The sequence below is a fragment of the Littorina saxatilis genome, linkage group LG5 (genome assembly GCF_037325665.1).
Source record: "Littorina saxatilis isolate snail1 linkage group LG5, US_GU_Lsax_2.0, whole genome shotgun sequence".
NCBI classification, from domain to species: domain Eukaryota; kingdom Metazoa; phylum Mollusca; class Gastropoda; order Littorinimorpha; family Littorinidae; genus Littorina; species Littorina saxatilis.
In genome coordinates, this window is record NC_090249.1 from 48,771,572 (window position 1) to 48,789,071 (window position 17,500).

The 17,500-nt window shown below is 43.1% G+C and overlaps 1 protein-coding gene and 1 long non-coding RNA gene across 2 annotated transcripts in view; one reads left to right on the top strand and one right to left on the bottom strand.

Moving 5' to 3' along the window:
- The window catches only part of LOC138965953 (trissin receptor-like), a 29,284-nt gene extending 17,387 nt beyond the window's left edge, over positions 1–11,897 (top strand). Inside the window, exons 2-7 of the mRNA XM_070338037.1 lie at positions 862–1,022; positions 1,890–2,051; positions 8,078–8,293; positions 8,735–8,997; positions 10,850–11,105; positions 11,660–11,897. Of these exons, the coding sequence (XP_070194138.1) occupies positions 862–1,022; positions 1,890–2,051; positions 8,078–8,293; positions 8,735–8,997; positions 10,850–11,105; positions 11,660–11,872 (1,271 nt within the window). The 3' untranslated portion in view covers positions 11,873–11,897. The remainder of the gene's footprint in view (positions 1–861; positions 1,023–1,889; positions 2,052–8,077; positions 8,294–8,734; positions 8,998–10,849; positions 11,106–11,659) is intronic.
- Positions 1–17,500, bottom strand: part of LOC138967354 (uncharacterized) — a 221,119-nt gene that overhangs the window by 27,241 nt on the left and 176,378 nt on the right. The gene's annotated exons all lie outside the window — the stretch shown is intronic.

A 17,500-nucleotide genomic window follows, 5' to 3' on the forward strand; every position in this document is an offset into this window, starting at 1 on the left:
GAGAGGTGGTCGCTATAGAAAGGGGGAAATCATCAGGGAGCCTTTGGATTGGTCGTAGTTGTTACGAAAGTTGGAAAGAAACCAACCAGGTCATTGCAGAAAGACATAATTATAGCCATTTAAAACTGACACCCAACCTCTGGTTTTCGACCTCTAGCGAGATTGACAACTGCTTCGGTAAAAATGGCGTAACTTTGTAAGTAGGTTAAATAGTCAAATAAAATAAAAATAACTTTCACTGAACAGTTAACTGACACGCCTCTTTCCTGTTTGCAACAAATGCTGAATTTTGCCTGTTGAGAAGTGGAAGTTGTTTTTATTTGGTGATGTAGCGTACTTTAGAAGTTGCCTGTTGTGTTTCTATATATACAACAACAACAACAACGTTTCTGCCAAGTCGATTTCGAGGCCTTTTTATTTGAATAGCTGTTACATGATCACTGTGTAAACATATATCTTTGCTCCGGTATAATCAAATAACCCAAACTTTGAAGTTCATTTTACAGCATAGCAAGTTTGAATAACATAACAAGAGTATGAATTTGACAGTGGATGTACAACAAGTTGTCGGACTTAGTTGTACCAGGTTTAGATAGGTAAATATTTAGAGTACTTACGTCCCTTTGTTTATCACATCTTTGTTGAGCTTAGTTTTGACAAAGTTGACCAATATATAGATCAGGGGAGCAGAACATTTTATTTGGCTTTTTACAGAGCTTTCAACACTTCCTCATCCCCCGAAAGCGGCGTGTGGCTGCCTGAATGTCGGGGTAAACACGGCCATACACGTAAAAGGGGGTGGGAGTTTCCGCCCATGAACAAAAACGAATACTTCCCTAATCTCCTCTCTTGTTATAACAGGAAATAGCCTGGTTCTGACGGTAATGACGAGGAGTCCCGCTCTGCGCACGCGCAACAACCTGTTCCTGTGCCACCTAGCGGTGGCCGACCTGAGCGTTGGACTGGTGTGCATCATTCCCAACCTGATCGTTGCCAGGGTCATGGTGTGGATGCCTCGTACGGTAAGTGGAACGAGTATTGAAATTTGCCGTTTTAAATTCATGGAATCTTTTTTATTCTGCTGCAATCTAGGCCTCTGAGTTTGTATAACTTCTTTTATTTTTATCATAAAATGTCATTGAACTTACTAATCTTTACCCTTTTAAATTCAGGGATTTGTATCCCCTGCAATCTAAGCCTCTGAAATCGTATTACTAGAGTAAGAATACAGAATATTGTATTGTCCCTGTCAAAACGAATTCCTAAACTTGGGCAATAAAATATTCTGTATTTTGTATTCTTGCTCTTTTAAAGGCACAGTGCAGCTCACAGCCTTCGTTTTGCGTTTTTGTTGCAGCTGAGTGCATTTACAGTTCAAAAATCCTCCTATGGTAGTAAAACAAACCCAAAACTACCCAACGACGACATCTGTGAAGCTCGACAGTTTCTTGTTCACGCGAGTGCATAAATTAACCTAGTTATTACGTGGTGTTTGGTCGGAGTTCGATTCAACTGAGTGATTCCGGCCTCCATTTTGTTTTACACAAACTCATGATGACGTCTGACATAGTTTGCTAGTGACGTGTCTTTTTGTGCATGATGTGGTGATCTACCTGATCTAAATTTAGATAAAAAAAAATAGGTCAAGACCAGCCGGGTCCGAGTACGAAATTAATTCGTAAAAAAATCGCAGTTCTTGACTCTTTGGGTGCAAGTCAATGAAACTTGGTAGTTCTTCTAACGGATAGCTGCCTGAGGTATGACTAAAAGCCCCAGGGGCTCCGTGCACCTGGATTTGACAAGTTCAGTACCTTTAAGCATAACATGTCATTGAACATTTCCACTTTTAGTTCAGGGATGGTGGGTGAATAATATGAATGTGGTTTCAGATGGGAGTGTTCCTGTGCAAGTTCTACAACTTCTTCGAGGAGTTCAGCATGACAGTGTCGGTACTGCTGCTGGTGCTGATCGCTGCTGAGCGTTACGTGGCCATCATCCACCCGCTCAAGGCGCGCAGACTCTTCACCAGGTTCAGGATGCACGCCGCTCTGGTCAGTGGGAAAGCTTTGGACCTCGTGTGTGCACTCTCATTTGATATTTTACATTCCCCGAAAACGGAATGTGACTGGTTAAATAGAGGGGAAAGATGACCTTATTCTATCTTATCTTATCTCATCTCATCTCCTTTGATCTCATCTCATATCATCACATCTCAGCGCACCTCACCTCACCATACCTCACCTCATCTCGTCTCGTCTCGTCTGATCTGATCTATATTATATTATCTTATCTTATCTTCTCTTTTTTTCAAATGTTTTTCCATCTTATCTTACCTTACCTTACTTTACCTTACTTTACCTTACTATGTCACACGCATTCCTTCTTTGCCACTACTAAAGCAAACGTGTGCAAGATTGTATGTTACACGCTTTGATGCCGAAATCAATTATTTTGATTATGCATTTATTTCTGAAAATGTTTAGGCTACCTTCACATACATTCAGTCACTACCTTAAACACTTATGTTTTCAGTATTCATTTCAAGTGGTGACGAACGTAGAAAAATGGGTATCAAAGTGTTGTTACATTTTGTTGTGCATTCTGAATAGTGTGCCAACAGGCCTTGGTCAGTCAATCACGTTTTATCTGTGTACTTCGTGTTTGACGGAAAAAGAATAACACCAACCCCGTTCTCCTGTATATAACTGAAAGCCACATTTTCTTCTTCATTCAATTTCTGTTTTCAAAAGCTTCGTCAACTTTCCACTTACACGACAAGCTCCCTTTACCAAGCTTCAATTAAGAACCCTGAATACGAAAGGTCAAAACAAAACAATAGGTACTACTTTCACTATCGTCGTCTGCAACGAAAACCGAAAATGGCGAAACGCTTTGCTACGTACACAAAGGACGAAATTTCAAATAAAAGATCGAACCTTACACCTGTGACTAGGAAAAGTTGCATAGACAGTTCCGTGCGGATCTCACCACGTATCAACGTACATCCGATGCTCAGGACCCACAGATAGGTGACGCTTTGGCGATTGAGGCTTCGTCTTCAGCTCTAACACGCACGCAGACAGTCAGGCAGGTCTAATCTGCACCAGCGGTGATGGAAGGTTTGGATTTAGAAACACTCGAATGTTACTTCGACGAGATAAACGAACCAAAAGTCAAAAGTGTGCCCCAAATTCAGAAAATATTCTTTCAAAGCAGCACTGTAAAAACCATCAACATCAATGTGAGAAAATAAACAATACAAACACAACCAGTTCCCCTGTGGAACATTTCGGGTGGACTTTCTCACGACCTGACCTACAACAATCCTCCGTGTTCGTTCGCGCTTTGCATTCAATCTGTGTCAGTGCGCGTGTGTGTTTGTGTGTTTAGCTTTCGTTGGTATGTGCTGTTTGGTTCAAAATAAGTTTATCTTTTTTTATTGAAAGATTCAGAAATGTTGGTTGATACTTTGTTGAATGCATTCAACCAGAAAAGACACGAAACGTATTGAATCTATCTTCTGCGCGCATGCGTGTGTAGGGTATGTGTAAAAGGGCAATTGTGTTTTTCAGTCTTGTTTTGTGCCTGTTATTTCGTCCCCAAAAACTCATTTATGTCTTTCTATGCCAATACTGTGAGACATAATCGCTAATACAGCATGACTTCCCTTCTTTGTCTCTGTTAATCTAGGGAGAAAATATCCAGCGATATTTCTCCGTAGGCCTAAAGTTCGGCCATGACCTAGGCAAAATAACTTGCGCAGCCGCAGAAACAAGAAAATGGAAATCTTTTATGAAATGATTGGGAGCCACGCAAATTTGACCTCTTGATTCCGACCATGAACCCGCTGTTGATAATCTGGAAGGTCGTACCAGAAATGCAGATCTATCTCTGGCCGATTCATAGATTCAACCTACAAACTGCGACCTCATCATTCTGTGATCAGATGGCCAAGCAATGCGTGAAATCTTTTATTCTAAAGCCTTATGGCTCGTTTCGACAAGCATTAAACGGATGAAATTAACCACATGCAGTTTATTCTTCAGAGAAATGCACACAAAAAATGGGTTGGGTTCGGTGATTTGTACATAAACGTCTTCCTCGCGATAGATTCGTTGATTTGTCTTATGAAGCCGTCATCAACACGAACACAATGATTGCAGAAGCAAACTCTGTACCTACGCGACCGAGACACAAGACTGATTATTTCACAGCTGCAATGTGAATAGAGAACAAAGACGTTTTGGGTAAGCTTACTCACGTCAGGTCTTCACTGACAAGCTAGGAACAGACGGAAAATTCCGAACAAAAGTAAATGACGTCAAAGTCTCTTTCGCTTTGCGTGTAACTTTATGACGTCTTTTTGTGACGACAGTATACCGACAATTTGTTCGCTTCCGGTGTCATTTTAGACTGAAAAGCAACTCAAAAGAAGGAGCTAAGCCTGTGTCTTGAAACAGCTGAAACACACTTTTGGATTGCCGTTTCAATGTTAACCAAAAAGTTAAAGAAAAAAAAAACAAGGTTCAGTTGCGAGCTGACAGCGGATTGAGCATTTATTCCTGTTGATGAAGGTACGATTGAAGCTTTATTCTCTCCGTCAACCAACAAGACTAGATTTGTAGCAGACGAAAAACAAAGTGTGCGTTTTTCCTGTCTTGTGAAGGCGATTATGTCGTTATAAGTTATCTGTACGTTGTGAAGACATTTCAAAACAAAATTTAGCTTTGATGCGTCACGGGATATAAGCTTATACGTTTTCATCCATGGAATTGGTTTTTTTTTCGTCTCGGCAGGGTGAATGAATTCATGATGTCTTTTCCGGAACTGGACAAAACTGGCCTTGCCAAGACTGAAACAAAATATAGTTCTACAACTTCTAGGCTTGGGTTGATTGCCCATGGTGAATTTCCAATGATTTGTTTCCACATCCCATGACAAATTCTCTTTACTTTGGTCATGCCATATATACGTTACAGCTCCGTCGATCCATGGTATCGCGTGATATTTTGTCTCGACGGGGTGAAAGAATTATAATGACGTCACTCTCGGCAGAGCCTCGAGTGACGTCACCATATTCATTGACCCAGTCTCGACAAAATATCAGGCGATACCATGGATGGACGGAGCTGTAACTTATACTTACCTTACCTTACCTTACCTTACCTTACCTTACCTTACCTTACCTTACCTTACTTTACCTTACTTTATCTTACCTTACTTTACCTTGCCTTACCTTACCTTACTTTACCTTACTTTACCTTACCTTACTTTACCTTGCCTTACCTTGCCTTGCCTTACCTTACTTTACCTTACCTTACCTTACCTTACCTTACCTTACCTTACATTACCTTAATACCTCGTCTCATCTCATCTCATGGTTTTGTATTATCTTATCTTATCTTATATTGTTTTGAATTATCTTATCTTATCTTATCTTATCTTATCTTATCTTATCTTATCTTATCTTATCTTATCTTATCTTATCTTATCTTATCTTATCTTATCTTGCCTTGCCTTGCCTTGTCTTGTCTTGTCTTGTCTTGGCTAATCGTTTCTCATTCGCAGGCTATGGTGTGGCTGGCCGCGTGCCTGTACAACGTCCCCCTCCTCTTCATCTACGTCACGTTCGACGTTCCGGGAGCTACGTACTGTTACCGTAACGATGGCGACGACCAGGTGATCCACAGCAAGAGCTACGTCCTCTGCAGCTTCCTGCTGACCTATGTCCTGCCCCTCATCCTCATGGCTACGTTCTACGTCAAGATCTGTGTCACCCTCTGGAGGCCCAGCCCTGCCACCTCGCTCCCTTGGACCCAGGCTTCCAGCAGGTGAGTGGGGCCTGGTAGCTCAGTTGGCATAGCTCGAATCCGGGCCGGGACGGACACGGGTCAACTTTATGTGCAGACTCAGAGACGGTATCCATGTCCCACCCCCGTGTCAGTACAGTGGCACGTAAAAGACCAAGGTTATTCTGCCATTTGTGCAGGTGGCTGATTACACCTAAACACACACACACCTGGGTGGCGCCTCTTGTTGCTGCTAGCTTTCCATTGGGGGTGGGGGGGGGGGCGACCCGAATGTCCCGGCCCCACTCACCTGCTGGAAGCCTGTGTAATTTCTATATTTTGACGTTTTGAATTTCCCATTTTTTTTAACCATATCCCGCCATGAAAAGGTATGCAATTTTATAAATGTGAACACTTATTTAGTTTCTTAATCCTGCTCCTTTTGTAAAAATACATGTTGTGTTTTCATGTGTGCGAACAAGAATTGTTGGGTTTTGTTTAAACAAATCTGTATTCAGGATCCGTACTCAAGCATCAAGCTTTATATAACGAATCCAATTTTTGTTTGTTCAAACCAACAGCGTGAGGTCAGACCACAAGACCCCCAAGCCTGACCGCCCGGATGTGAAGACAGCGGCGCTGAACAGAGACAACCAGGGTCCAGTTACCTGTCCCACACCTCAGCCTGTGGTCGGTGAGCAAAGCAGGACCCAGGGCGTTCGCTCCAGAGGTCGTGAAAGGGAGAGGGTCGTAAAATGGAGGTTAATTTGATGAGGTTATGAACGGGAAAAAATCAAGGTATCAAAAAGCTGGGAGTCAGAAATTGAGGGGTCGTAAAAGGGAGGTTCCACTGTTGTTTATCTTTGAGGGATGGGTAGGTGGGAATTATGGGGCTGGTGAGGAATTGGGAGATGGTTTTGTCAGTTTGTTTTCATTTGAGTCCATGTCTGCTTGGCGGCCTACCTTGTACGTTTGTGTGTGTGTGTGTGAGGTTCCACTGTTGTTTATCTTTGAGGGATGGGTAGGTGGGAATTATGGGGCTGGTGAGGAATTGGGAGATGGTTTTGTCAATTTGTTTTCATTTGAGTCCATGTCTGCTTGCCCTACCTTGTACGTTTGTGTGTGTGTGGGGGGGGGGGGGGGCGGGGAGGGTGCTTGCCTGCGTGGTTTTTGGTAATGCTTCTACATTGGTTCTTGTCGCCACCTGTTTTTACATTTAGTCAAGTTTTGACTAAATGTTTTAACATAGAGGGGTAATCGAGACGAGGGTCGTGGTGTATGTGTGTGTGTGTGTGTGTGTGTGTGTGTCTGTGCGTGTGTGTGTAGAGCGATTCAGACTAAACTACTGGACCGATCTTTATGAAATTTGACATGAGAGTTCCTGGGAATGATATCCCCGGATGTTTTTTTCATTTTTTCAATAAGTACCTTTGATGACGTCATATTCGGCTCTTTGTAAAAGTTGAGGCGGCACTGTCACACCCTCATTTTTCAATCAAATTGATTGAAATTTTGGCCAAGCAATCTTTGACGAAGGCCGGACTTTGGTATTGTATTTCAGCTTGGTAGCTTAAAAACTAATGAATGAGTTTGGTCATTAATAATCGGAAACTTGTAATTAACATTATTTTTTTATTAAACGATCCAAAAACAATGTCATCTTATTCTTCGTCATTTTCTGATTCCAAAAACATATACATATGTTATATTTGGATTACAAACAAGCTCTGAAAATTAAAAATATAAAAATTATTATTAAAATTAATTTTCCGAAATCGATTTAAAAACAATTTCATCTTATTCCTTGTCGGTCCCTGATTCCAAAAACATATAGATATGATATGTTTGGATTAAAAACAAACTCAGTAAGCTAAAAAGAATAGACATACAGAAAAGCGTGTTATTCTGCTCAGTGCGACCACTACCGCACTATTCTGCATGGCTTGTCGATTTCACTGCCTTTGCCACGAGCGGTGGACTGACGAAACTACGAGTATGTGGTCTTGGTGAAAAAAGCAGTGCGTTCAGTTTCATTCTGTGAGTTCGACAGCTTGACTAAATGTTCTTATTTCGCCTTACGCGACTTGTTATATTTACGAATGTCTGCCTGCCTGTTTACCTTGGGGTCTGATCTTGTGCGCTTGTGTTGACACACCAAAAAGGAATATTTTCGAATCAGCATCAGTAAAGCATCACTTCCCACCCTAAAAAAAACTTTTCTTCAACTGTTTGACAGCAACCTTACTGTCCCTGTCATTTTACCGACAAACCTTTGCTTTTCTCCAGAGGGTAGTGACAAGCGCAGCCGCAGTAGCTGCACCAGTCGTACCAGCTGTTCCACCACCGTCTCCACCAGTAACACCGCCGTCATCGACAACGACCTTGCCAACGACTCTTATCATCATCGCCATGACAACGGAACCTGTCGACCTCTGCTCCGCGCCTGTCGCTCTGACCCTAGTCGTCATGACGACCACCTAGGTCATGACCTTTTTGTCCATAAGGTGAGGGATGATGAAGTAGTTGATGTTTTTGTTCTTTATCATACGTGTGTTTATCTGTTTGGGTGTCTGTGACTTTTGCGTTTGTCTTTCTGTGAGTAAACCTATGTTTTTGTGTGCCTGTTTTTCTATCTGTCCAACAGCCTGTGTCACTGTTGCTCCATCAATTCGTCCGTTTCTGTTGGTCTGTCTGCCTGTCTCTACGCCTGGTCCTTGCTTCCTTCCTTTCGTACTTTCTTTTTTTCTTCCTTCATTCCTTCCTTCCTTCCTTCCTTCCTTCCTTCCTTCCTTCCTTCCTTCCTTCATTCATTCATTCATTCATTCATTCATTCATTCATTCTTCCCTCCCTGCCTTCCTCCCTTCCTCCTGACTTATCACAACAGACGTTTAAGAAAATATGAATACCAGCTTCTCATTTCAATCCCCTCCCTATCCTCCCTCAGAGAAGGAACACCGTGACGACAGACCATCTTCCAATGACCTTCACCATTCCCTCCTCCTCCACCTCCTCCACCTCATCCAGACGTCAACGATTCAGCACGGGCAGTGAGATGAGCAGCGACACCTGTCGGTCGGTCTTCTACATGCCTACACTTCCGTCAGCAGACTCCAGCGCTCCTCTCTTGGCTTCCAGTTCTCCTGAACCGCCTGGGCTGGCTGGAGGACAGGCGTCTGCACCGGTTGCAAACTCGTCTGCTTCTGCTGTGTAAGTTTGAGTTTTCGGAAGTAAATATTTGTGTGTTTTCGAAAGAGATTTTGAAAGTGCAATTTACTAGGCTTACAGTCTAACCTGCCCTTGCGACCACCTCTTAAAATCGACCACCTGCCCCATAACAACAACTCCGAAGGATTCCCCTACCATTCTTGTGTCCGCATTTCTGTATATCGCTGTCTTGCAAAGCAGGTAACATCTCGAGTCATTTGAATCTGACACACGCAGCAACTGCACTTGTACGTTGCAACAGTATACTTGAGTTTTGCACGTGTCAGATTTCCACGCCTCCACATTTCTGTGTCCATTTCAACCCTCGCTTGATTAACTGTCAGAACTTGAAACCCGAAACAGATAGACTGCTAACCTTCCAATGGTCAGGGCTACGATCATCTTGGGGACATGTTAAGATAAGGCACAGTAGCATCATTTCTTTCATTGTGTGTGGCTGTTGTGTCTCCTGTTGTGCACTTTAAAGACCGTTAGGCCGATATTCTTGTGAATGTTTTGTTTTGTCCTGAATTAAACGTTCCAAATTTAAACCTCTTGGGTTTTTGGCTCACGTAAGTGTAGCCTATGCGATGCTAACTTTTGTCTGTCTGTGCGTGCGTATGTATACATGTATGTGGTAGAAACTCTAACATATGAAGACGTCACATTACATTGACGTCACATTATGACGTAAGAGGGTTTGACGTCACGCGAAGGAATTACTGAAAGTCTCGGTCATTGTTTTTTTGAGCGGGCCGAGACTAGTTGGCAGTCGTGTCCCTGTACGTAGGCTACATGCAGACAGACAGATCTAGATCTAGTGTCTCGCTTTCTTGCACAGTTTCACCTATGCTCTTTCTGTGTGTGTGTGTGTGTGTGTGTGTGTGTGAGTGTGTGTGTGTGTGTGTGTGTGTGTGTGTGTGTGTGTGTGTGTGTGTGTGTGTGTGTGTGTGTGTGTGTGTGTGTGTGTGTGTGTGTGACGGAGTGATTGAGTTTGTGTTACTGTTTGTCGATTTCTTACGTGAGCCTTGAAGGCTTCGCCTCTTGTTTAGTCTAATAACTTGAGTTTCTATTTTTCTTCTTCTTTCTGTTGTGTCTCTTCTTTGTGCACTTTGAAGTCTGTTAGATCGATATTCTTGTGAACATTTTGCTTTGTCCCGAATCAAACGTTCCAAAACTTTAACCTTTTTTTGTTTTGTTTTATTCTCATAACTTAATTCTCTATTTGTGTTTCTCCTGTCGTCTCTTGTTTGTCCACTTTAAAGGCCGTTAGGTCGATATTCTCTTGAATGTTTTGTTTTGACCTGAATTAAACGTTCCTAAAATGGAGCCATTCTTGATTTTTATAATTATTCTCTTAACTTTATTCTATATTGTTTCTGTTGTGTCTCTTGTTTGCCCACTTTAAAGCCGTTAGATCGAGAATCTAGTGAATGTGGGGTTTTTTAATCCTGAATTAAACGTTCCAAACCTTTCTTGCTCTTTGATTCCCAAAACAATCCCGGCCGCGGCCGCCTGGTGGGTTAAGTTTGGAGATTTTTTTCGATCTCCCAGGTCAACTTATGTGCAGACCTGCTAGTGGCTTATCCCCCTTCGTGTGTACACGCAAGCACAAGACCAAGTGCGCACGGAAAAGATCCTGTAATCCATGTCAGAGTTCGGTGGCTTATAGAAACACGAAAATACCCAGCATGTATCCTCCGAAAGCGGCGTATGGCTGCCTAAATGGCGGGGTAAAAACGGTCATACACGTAAAATTCCACTCGTACAAAAACACGAGTGTACGTGGGAGTTTCAGCCCACGAACGCAGAAGAAGAAGAAGATTCCCAAAACTTGATTCTCTTCTGCCAACAGTCCTTTGACGACGTCAGGGTCACGGGACGGCGTGTACATCCTGAGGCCTGGCACCAACACCAAAACCGCGTCATGCCGCTACCGCGTGACGTCACATCACGTGTTGATGACGCGTCGCAAGGTGGTGAGGCTGCTGATCGTTGTCCTCTCGTCCTTCGCTCTGTGCGTGCTGCCATTCCACATCAGAAGCCTGCTGTGGTACTGGATGCCCGGCCAGTCCCAGTGGAAGTATGGACTGCCCAAGTACATTACACAGGTAATGGTCAAGATTTCGGGTTGGGGGAGGGGGATGCCGAGGGAGGTGACTCTGAACAGTGTTTGCTTGCCTAATTTTTTCCTGATTTTTGTGTGTGACGAGGAGAGATATTTGAGGCTATATATTTCCTTCTACATATACCTGTCTTTTTATCAGATTAAAACGCTTTCGTTAAACAAAGACGAAGTAAACTGATTCATTTTTAATCTCAACAAATTTGGAAAATACCGTTTAATAAAAAATAAAAATAAAAAAAGGCCGCTGAGTCAAACCCAAAGGGAAGGTGTCAAGGAATGACGTCTTCATGTCTATTCTTTTCATCAATCGTTAACATAGTTGTTATAACACTATCATATGTTTTCTTTGTTTGCACGTCTGTCCAGTGTTTAGTCCCCCCACACGGCATATTAACTCTACCTATCCCAAGATAGGCCAATTAATCCCAAGAGAACGTAAAAACTAATAGTTTTGTGTCTTTTTAAGTCAATATTTTGTTAATCGGTCTTTTACTCGGTTCCGTATCTCTTTAAATTTTTTACCTTTATCATTCCAAGGTGCTGTTCTTCCTCAACTCAGCCCTCAACCCCGTGCTGTACAGCCTCATGTCGGACTCGTTTCGCCGCAGTGCCCGGCAAGTACTGTGCTGCAACTGCCGTACGCGGCGACCCAACAAGAACCTCGCTGCCTTTGGTGCACGTGAGGCCCGAAATCACCACCTTGCTCTCAGCAGACAGGCCGCCCAGCGCATCGGAATCAACAGGCAGTGAAACGGCGATTTGAATCACACATGATGATGATGATGATCTCATGGACTCTGAACTTTGCTTGTATACAGCTATACAGATAGGGTATATCGTATGTCGCTTGCCTGGGAGGCAGACAGGCCGCCCAGCGCATCGGAATCAACAGGCAGTGAAACGGCGATTTGAATCACACATGATGATGATGATGATCTCATGGACTCTGAACTTTGCTTGTATACAGCTATACAGATAGGGTATATCGTATGTCGCTTGCCTGGGATGCCCGCAATCACCATCTGGTTCATAGCTCTTAGCAGCACAGGCAACCCAGCGTGATGACATCAACCAGCAGTGAGAGTGATTTGAATCACACGTCCTGATGATGATGATCTCGTGGACTGTGGAATCGTTGCTTGTACATTTGTACATCTATATAGACAGTCTGACGTGCACGTATCGTGAGAAGCAGACAGACTGCTCAACGCAGCGGAAGCAACCTACAATGAAACGGCGATTTGAATCACACATGATGATGATCGCGTTGGCTGTGAACTCTTTGCTTGTACAGCTGTATAGACAGGGTATTGTATGTCTCTTTGGGAGGCACGAAATCACCACCTGGCTCTCAGCAGGCTGGCTGCTCAACGCAACGGAATTAACCAGCAGTGAGAGCGATTTGAATCACACATGATGATGATGGACTCTGAACTCTTTGATTGTACAGCTATACAGACAGGGTATCGTATGTCTTTTGCCTTCGAGGCACGCAATTATCGTCTAGATCTTAGCAGGCAGGTAGCTCAGCGCAACGGAATCAACAGGCAGTGAGCGCGATTTGAATCACACATGATGATGATGATCTCGTGGACTTTGGAATCTTTGCTTGTACATTTGTACAGCTATATAGACAGCCTGTCGTGCAGGTATCGTGGGCTCCCAGCAGGCAGGCCGCTCAGCGCAACGGAAACTAACAGGCAGTGAGACGGCGATTTGAATCACACATGATGATGATGATCTCGTGGAGTGTGAAATCTTTGCTTGTACATTTGTACAGCTATATCGACAGCCTGCCGTGCAAGTGCCGTGTGCTCCCAGCAGGTAGGACGCTCAGCACAACGGAATCCACAGGCAGTGAGATACCGGCCGAGAGGACTCCCACACGATGATGATCTCGTGGAATGTGGACTCTTAGCTGTACAGTCATATCAACAGCCTGGCGTGCAGAAATCGTACCTCTTTTGCTGAGTTGTGGCGAAGAGCCGACAGACCGTTCAGCGCAACAAGAGGATTTTTTTGTGAGAGGGCGGTTTTAATCACAAATGATGATGTTGAGGATTTTGTGGGCTGTGAACTCTTGGCTTGTATAGTTACATAGACGGGTTGCCGTGCAGATATCGTATGTGGCTGCCTTTGGCCCGTGGGAGGCCCGCAGTCATCATCTGGTTCTCAGTAGGCAGGCCGCTCGTCGTAATGGAATGAACAATCAGTGAGACAGCGAAATGAATAACTATAATGATGAAAATGATCTCGTGGGCTGTACATGCACAGATACATCCTACACTGTGCAAACAGTGAGACAGCGATAGGACTCTCGAGTGGGGGTGATTTCGTTGACTGTACAGCTACAGATATAGAGACAGCCTGCAAGGTGTCGTGAATTAGCGATTGCACTTACAAAGGATGGTGGCGATTTCTCCGAGGACACTGGACTCTTTTCTTTGCAGAGCGCGAGGACTGCCATGGAGACAGGGAGACAAGCCTTGATTCCAGTTATCGAGTGTCTTGGCGACGTCAGGCGAATGTCAGCAATCATCGCGTTGGAGTGAACCATGACTTTCTAGCGACGATCCGTGACACGTTCTTTCTCAGTACAATCGTATGCATCGCATACTCGAAAGGCAGCTTGTCAAAAGTTTTACTGAGGAGACATGGGGAAAACAGAAGAACTGAGGGTGAAAGCGATAAATAAAACAAAAAATACTGTATCACGCGTGAACGACAAATACGAATTAAACAAATAACGAGAATTACATCTGTAGTTCTTTCTGTTCTATTGTCTGTCTTCTTCTTTTTTTCTACTTTGCTTATGTGCCGGAAGAAAACCCTAGGGTTGAAACGTTGCTTTATTTGTTTAGTATTCTTCGTTCACACGTGAGTACAGTCATATTTTGGTCTTTTCATAGTAGAAAGGCCATTGTCAGTGTTAATTGGTGCCTTGGAAACATGTAAATAACATTGAGATTTGCACAGATGAGCACTTACAACGAGGCAAGGAAGACCTGGTAGGCCATACAGGTGAGCTCGTGCGCTCTGGGGATCCTTCTGCACGCGTTTACCTGTTTGTTCCCGATTGAACTCAATGCGATGAAGGATTGTCCGATGTATGCTGGTGTCTACTTTATCCCCCCCAAATGTCTGTGCTCGGCGAATGAAGTAGGCCAACGGTTTGATAAGATGTGCAATAAATTAATGATATGGACACGTGGTCGTCTGTGCCTATAATTGTATTAAAGGCGCACGCCTTCCCGTTCAAACGGTTCGGCTCACGATCTCAGCTTGGGCCGGACATTGGATAAGGCCATCCCCCCACTTCGACACATACCAAAAATCAACACCTTGCAGAGGCGGAGCAGTTAAGCCAGGGGGGGGGGGGGTTCCAACCTGGGGTAACAAAATTGACAGCCGGGGGGGGGGGGGTCCGGAACCCCTGTAACCAACCCTCCCCCCCCCCCAAATCCGCCCCTGCCTTGACTGCGTGTTGTCGTGAGTTGGAATGTTGTGATGAACTGGTTTCTTAAGAAGTCTCCAATTCATCAAACAATAATCCCTCTCTGCACAGAGAGCACAACGGCTGTTGAGTGTTGGTATGTGACCAAGTGGAAATAGGGTCTAAATGGTGTCACAGTCTGAAATGGTGAGCTCAACTCGAGAAGGAGTGTGCCTTTAAAGAGATACGATATCGATATTTTTCTGGCTCTCTCTTTCAAAGTAAAATCTCTGGCTTCAGAAGCCAAAGTTCGAAAAGACGTCATGACGTGAATAACGTAAATACGAATTCTGTTATTTCTTCGGCATGTCTCCCGAGGAAGTGACGAAGAAGAAAGAAGGTTTGTCTCGGTGACTTCAACATATATCAGCAGAAGAAAATTAATCGTAAGGTCACCACGTGCATGTATCGGTATCGTATATCATTAACTGAGGACAAATTGATTGTTTCATGAAGTACAATGGAAAACGTCAGTCGTTTTGTGTCAGTCTGCTTCCTTTTCCCGGTGACATATTTCAATGTCAATAACCTGTCAATAACGACCACGCAAGGGACAGACCAAAAGTGGACGTTACGGACAGGTGGTCGCAATGGACAGGTGAATTACATAGAGAAAATCTAGTCGTTTTGGATCCTTTGGGATGGTCGTTGTTGGCAGGCGTCCGTTTTACTGAGAGAGGTGGTGCGCAAGGGCAGGACCGACTGTGGAAGCATCTTTTTATGGCGGCTAATTCTTTGTTGTTGTAATAAACATTTTAAGGAACATATGTAACCGAGTGCCGAAACACCACAATCACCTTTGGAGGCGAAGTCCAATCAAACAGGATTGAGAATTTTAGAGCTTATTTCTAAGCCCTATAAAAACTGTTATGACTTCACAAAGGAAGGCAAGAACATACAGAGAGATATGATAAAATCGTTTATTTAACGTCACTCTGTAAAAACATTGGCGACATTTGTTTTAGATTAAAAAAACACACAGGCGTGCACACAAACTTTCCCTTTATGTACAGTGGTTCACCACCCTCCCACCCCCCGCACACTCTCGCTCATCTAATTAAAAATGGTAATAAGAGATACTTGGATATAAAATGGTATTCTTAAAGGTTCTGATAAAAATGTAAAGTAACTATATGAGAAGCAATGGCGTCAGCCGCAGCAATGTCTCTTCATGTCCAGGGACCAAGTGGGTGTGCGTGTGCACAAGTCCAGCGATAAGTTTGGGACCTTGCCACCCAAGGTCTTTATGAAAACTTAAAAGATAGCTTAATTTTTCAATTGGGGTACTTGGCAGGATATTTCTATTCGATACAGAGAGACAAAAGCCGCCAGACCCCATCACAAACAGAACTCTACAATCCACAGGTGTTGCCTTGCGAGCTGTAAATAGCTCGCAACTTCTAAGGCGAACAACTCTGCATATGTGTAGTATGGCTTTCCGTGTCTATTTAAATGTACAATATTTCTTGTGTAAGCTGGTCATGTTCAACACCGAAGGTTTGTTCAGGCTGATTGTCTTCTGTGAAGAGTAGGAATTTAATGTTGAATACCTTTGTATGTCGCTACCGGATGACATAATGATAGATCTTTTAAAAAGAATTATGCACACGGGTCAATCAGGTAAAGAATTTTTGAACATCCTGATAGACGCAAACTGAACTGACTTTGATGCTTGTAACAGATTTTCATTGCACTTTCAGGGCGCTTTCAGAAATGCTGTAATACAATTCTACCAGTGATGTATTGATTGGTGAATACGAAAGGACAACTTTAAAGGTTCCGTCTTTCTCGTGTGTAAGCCATTTGTCACCCACTAGGCTTTTACACGGGGTTAGAATCTAGCTCTACCTGGACACATACTATAACTCAATAGCCTTACCATTTGCTGTTCGGGTTTGTTTTTAGTTTTTTTGCGAATGTAATTTCTCAGATTAACACTAGTGTTGTCAGTTACGAAACTGGTTCAGCAAGAAATTCATGCTGTGCCCAGAAAGAATCCAGACTGTTACTTTTTGGCATGCGGTATGTGGAAGAATTATTTTGTCCCTGACGGTTTATGTAATACTATGTATCCGTTTTCAGGACATGTCTGTTATCAATTGCTAACAGTCAGAATATTAGACATAACTCGCAATCGTCTTTGTTATAGATATCGTCATAATTCTTTTTTCAAATCCTTTTTGTCAAATATATTATCATGTTCGCCTTCATTGTCGTCGTCATCTTCGTCGTTGTCTTCGTCGTCGTCGTCGTCGTTTTCATCGTTGTCGTCTTTATCATCGTCGTCATCATCGTTGTCGTCTTCATCGTCGTCTACGTCGTCATGATGACAATTTGAATAAAGTACTCCTTTTCAGCCTTTTTATATTTAGTCAAGTTTTGACTAAATATTTTAACATCGAGGGGGAATCGAAACGAGGGTCGTGGTGTATGTGCGTGTGTGTGTGCGTGTGTGTGTGTGTCTGTGTGTGTGTGTGTGTGTGTGTGTAGAGCGATTCAGACTAAACTACTGGACCGATCTTTATGAAACTTGACATGAGAGTTCCTGGGTATGAAATCCCCGAACGTTTTTTTCATTTTTTTGATAAATGTCTTTGATGACGTCATATCCGGCTTTTCGTGAAAGTTGAGGCGGCACTGTCACGCCCTCATTTTTCAACCAAATTGGTTGAAATTTTGGTCAAGTACTCTTCGACGAAGCCCGGGGTTCGGTATTGCATTTCAGCTTGGTGGCTTAAAAATTAATTAATGACTTTGGTCATTAAAAATCGGAAAATTGTAAAAAAAAATAAAAATTTATAAAACGATCCAAATTTACGTTTATCTTATTCTCCATCATTTGCTAATTCCAAAAACATATAAATATGTTATATTCGGATTAAAAA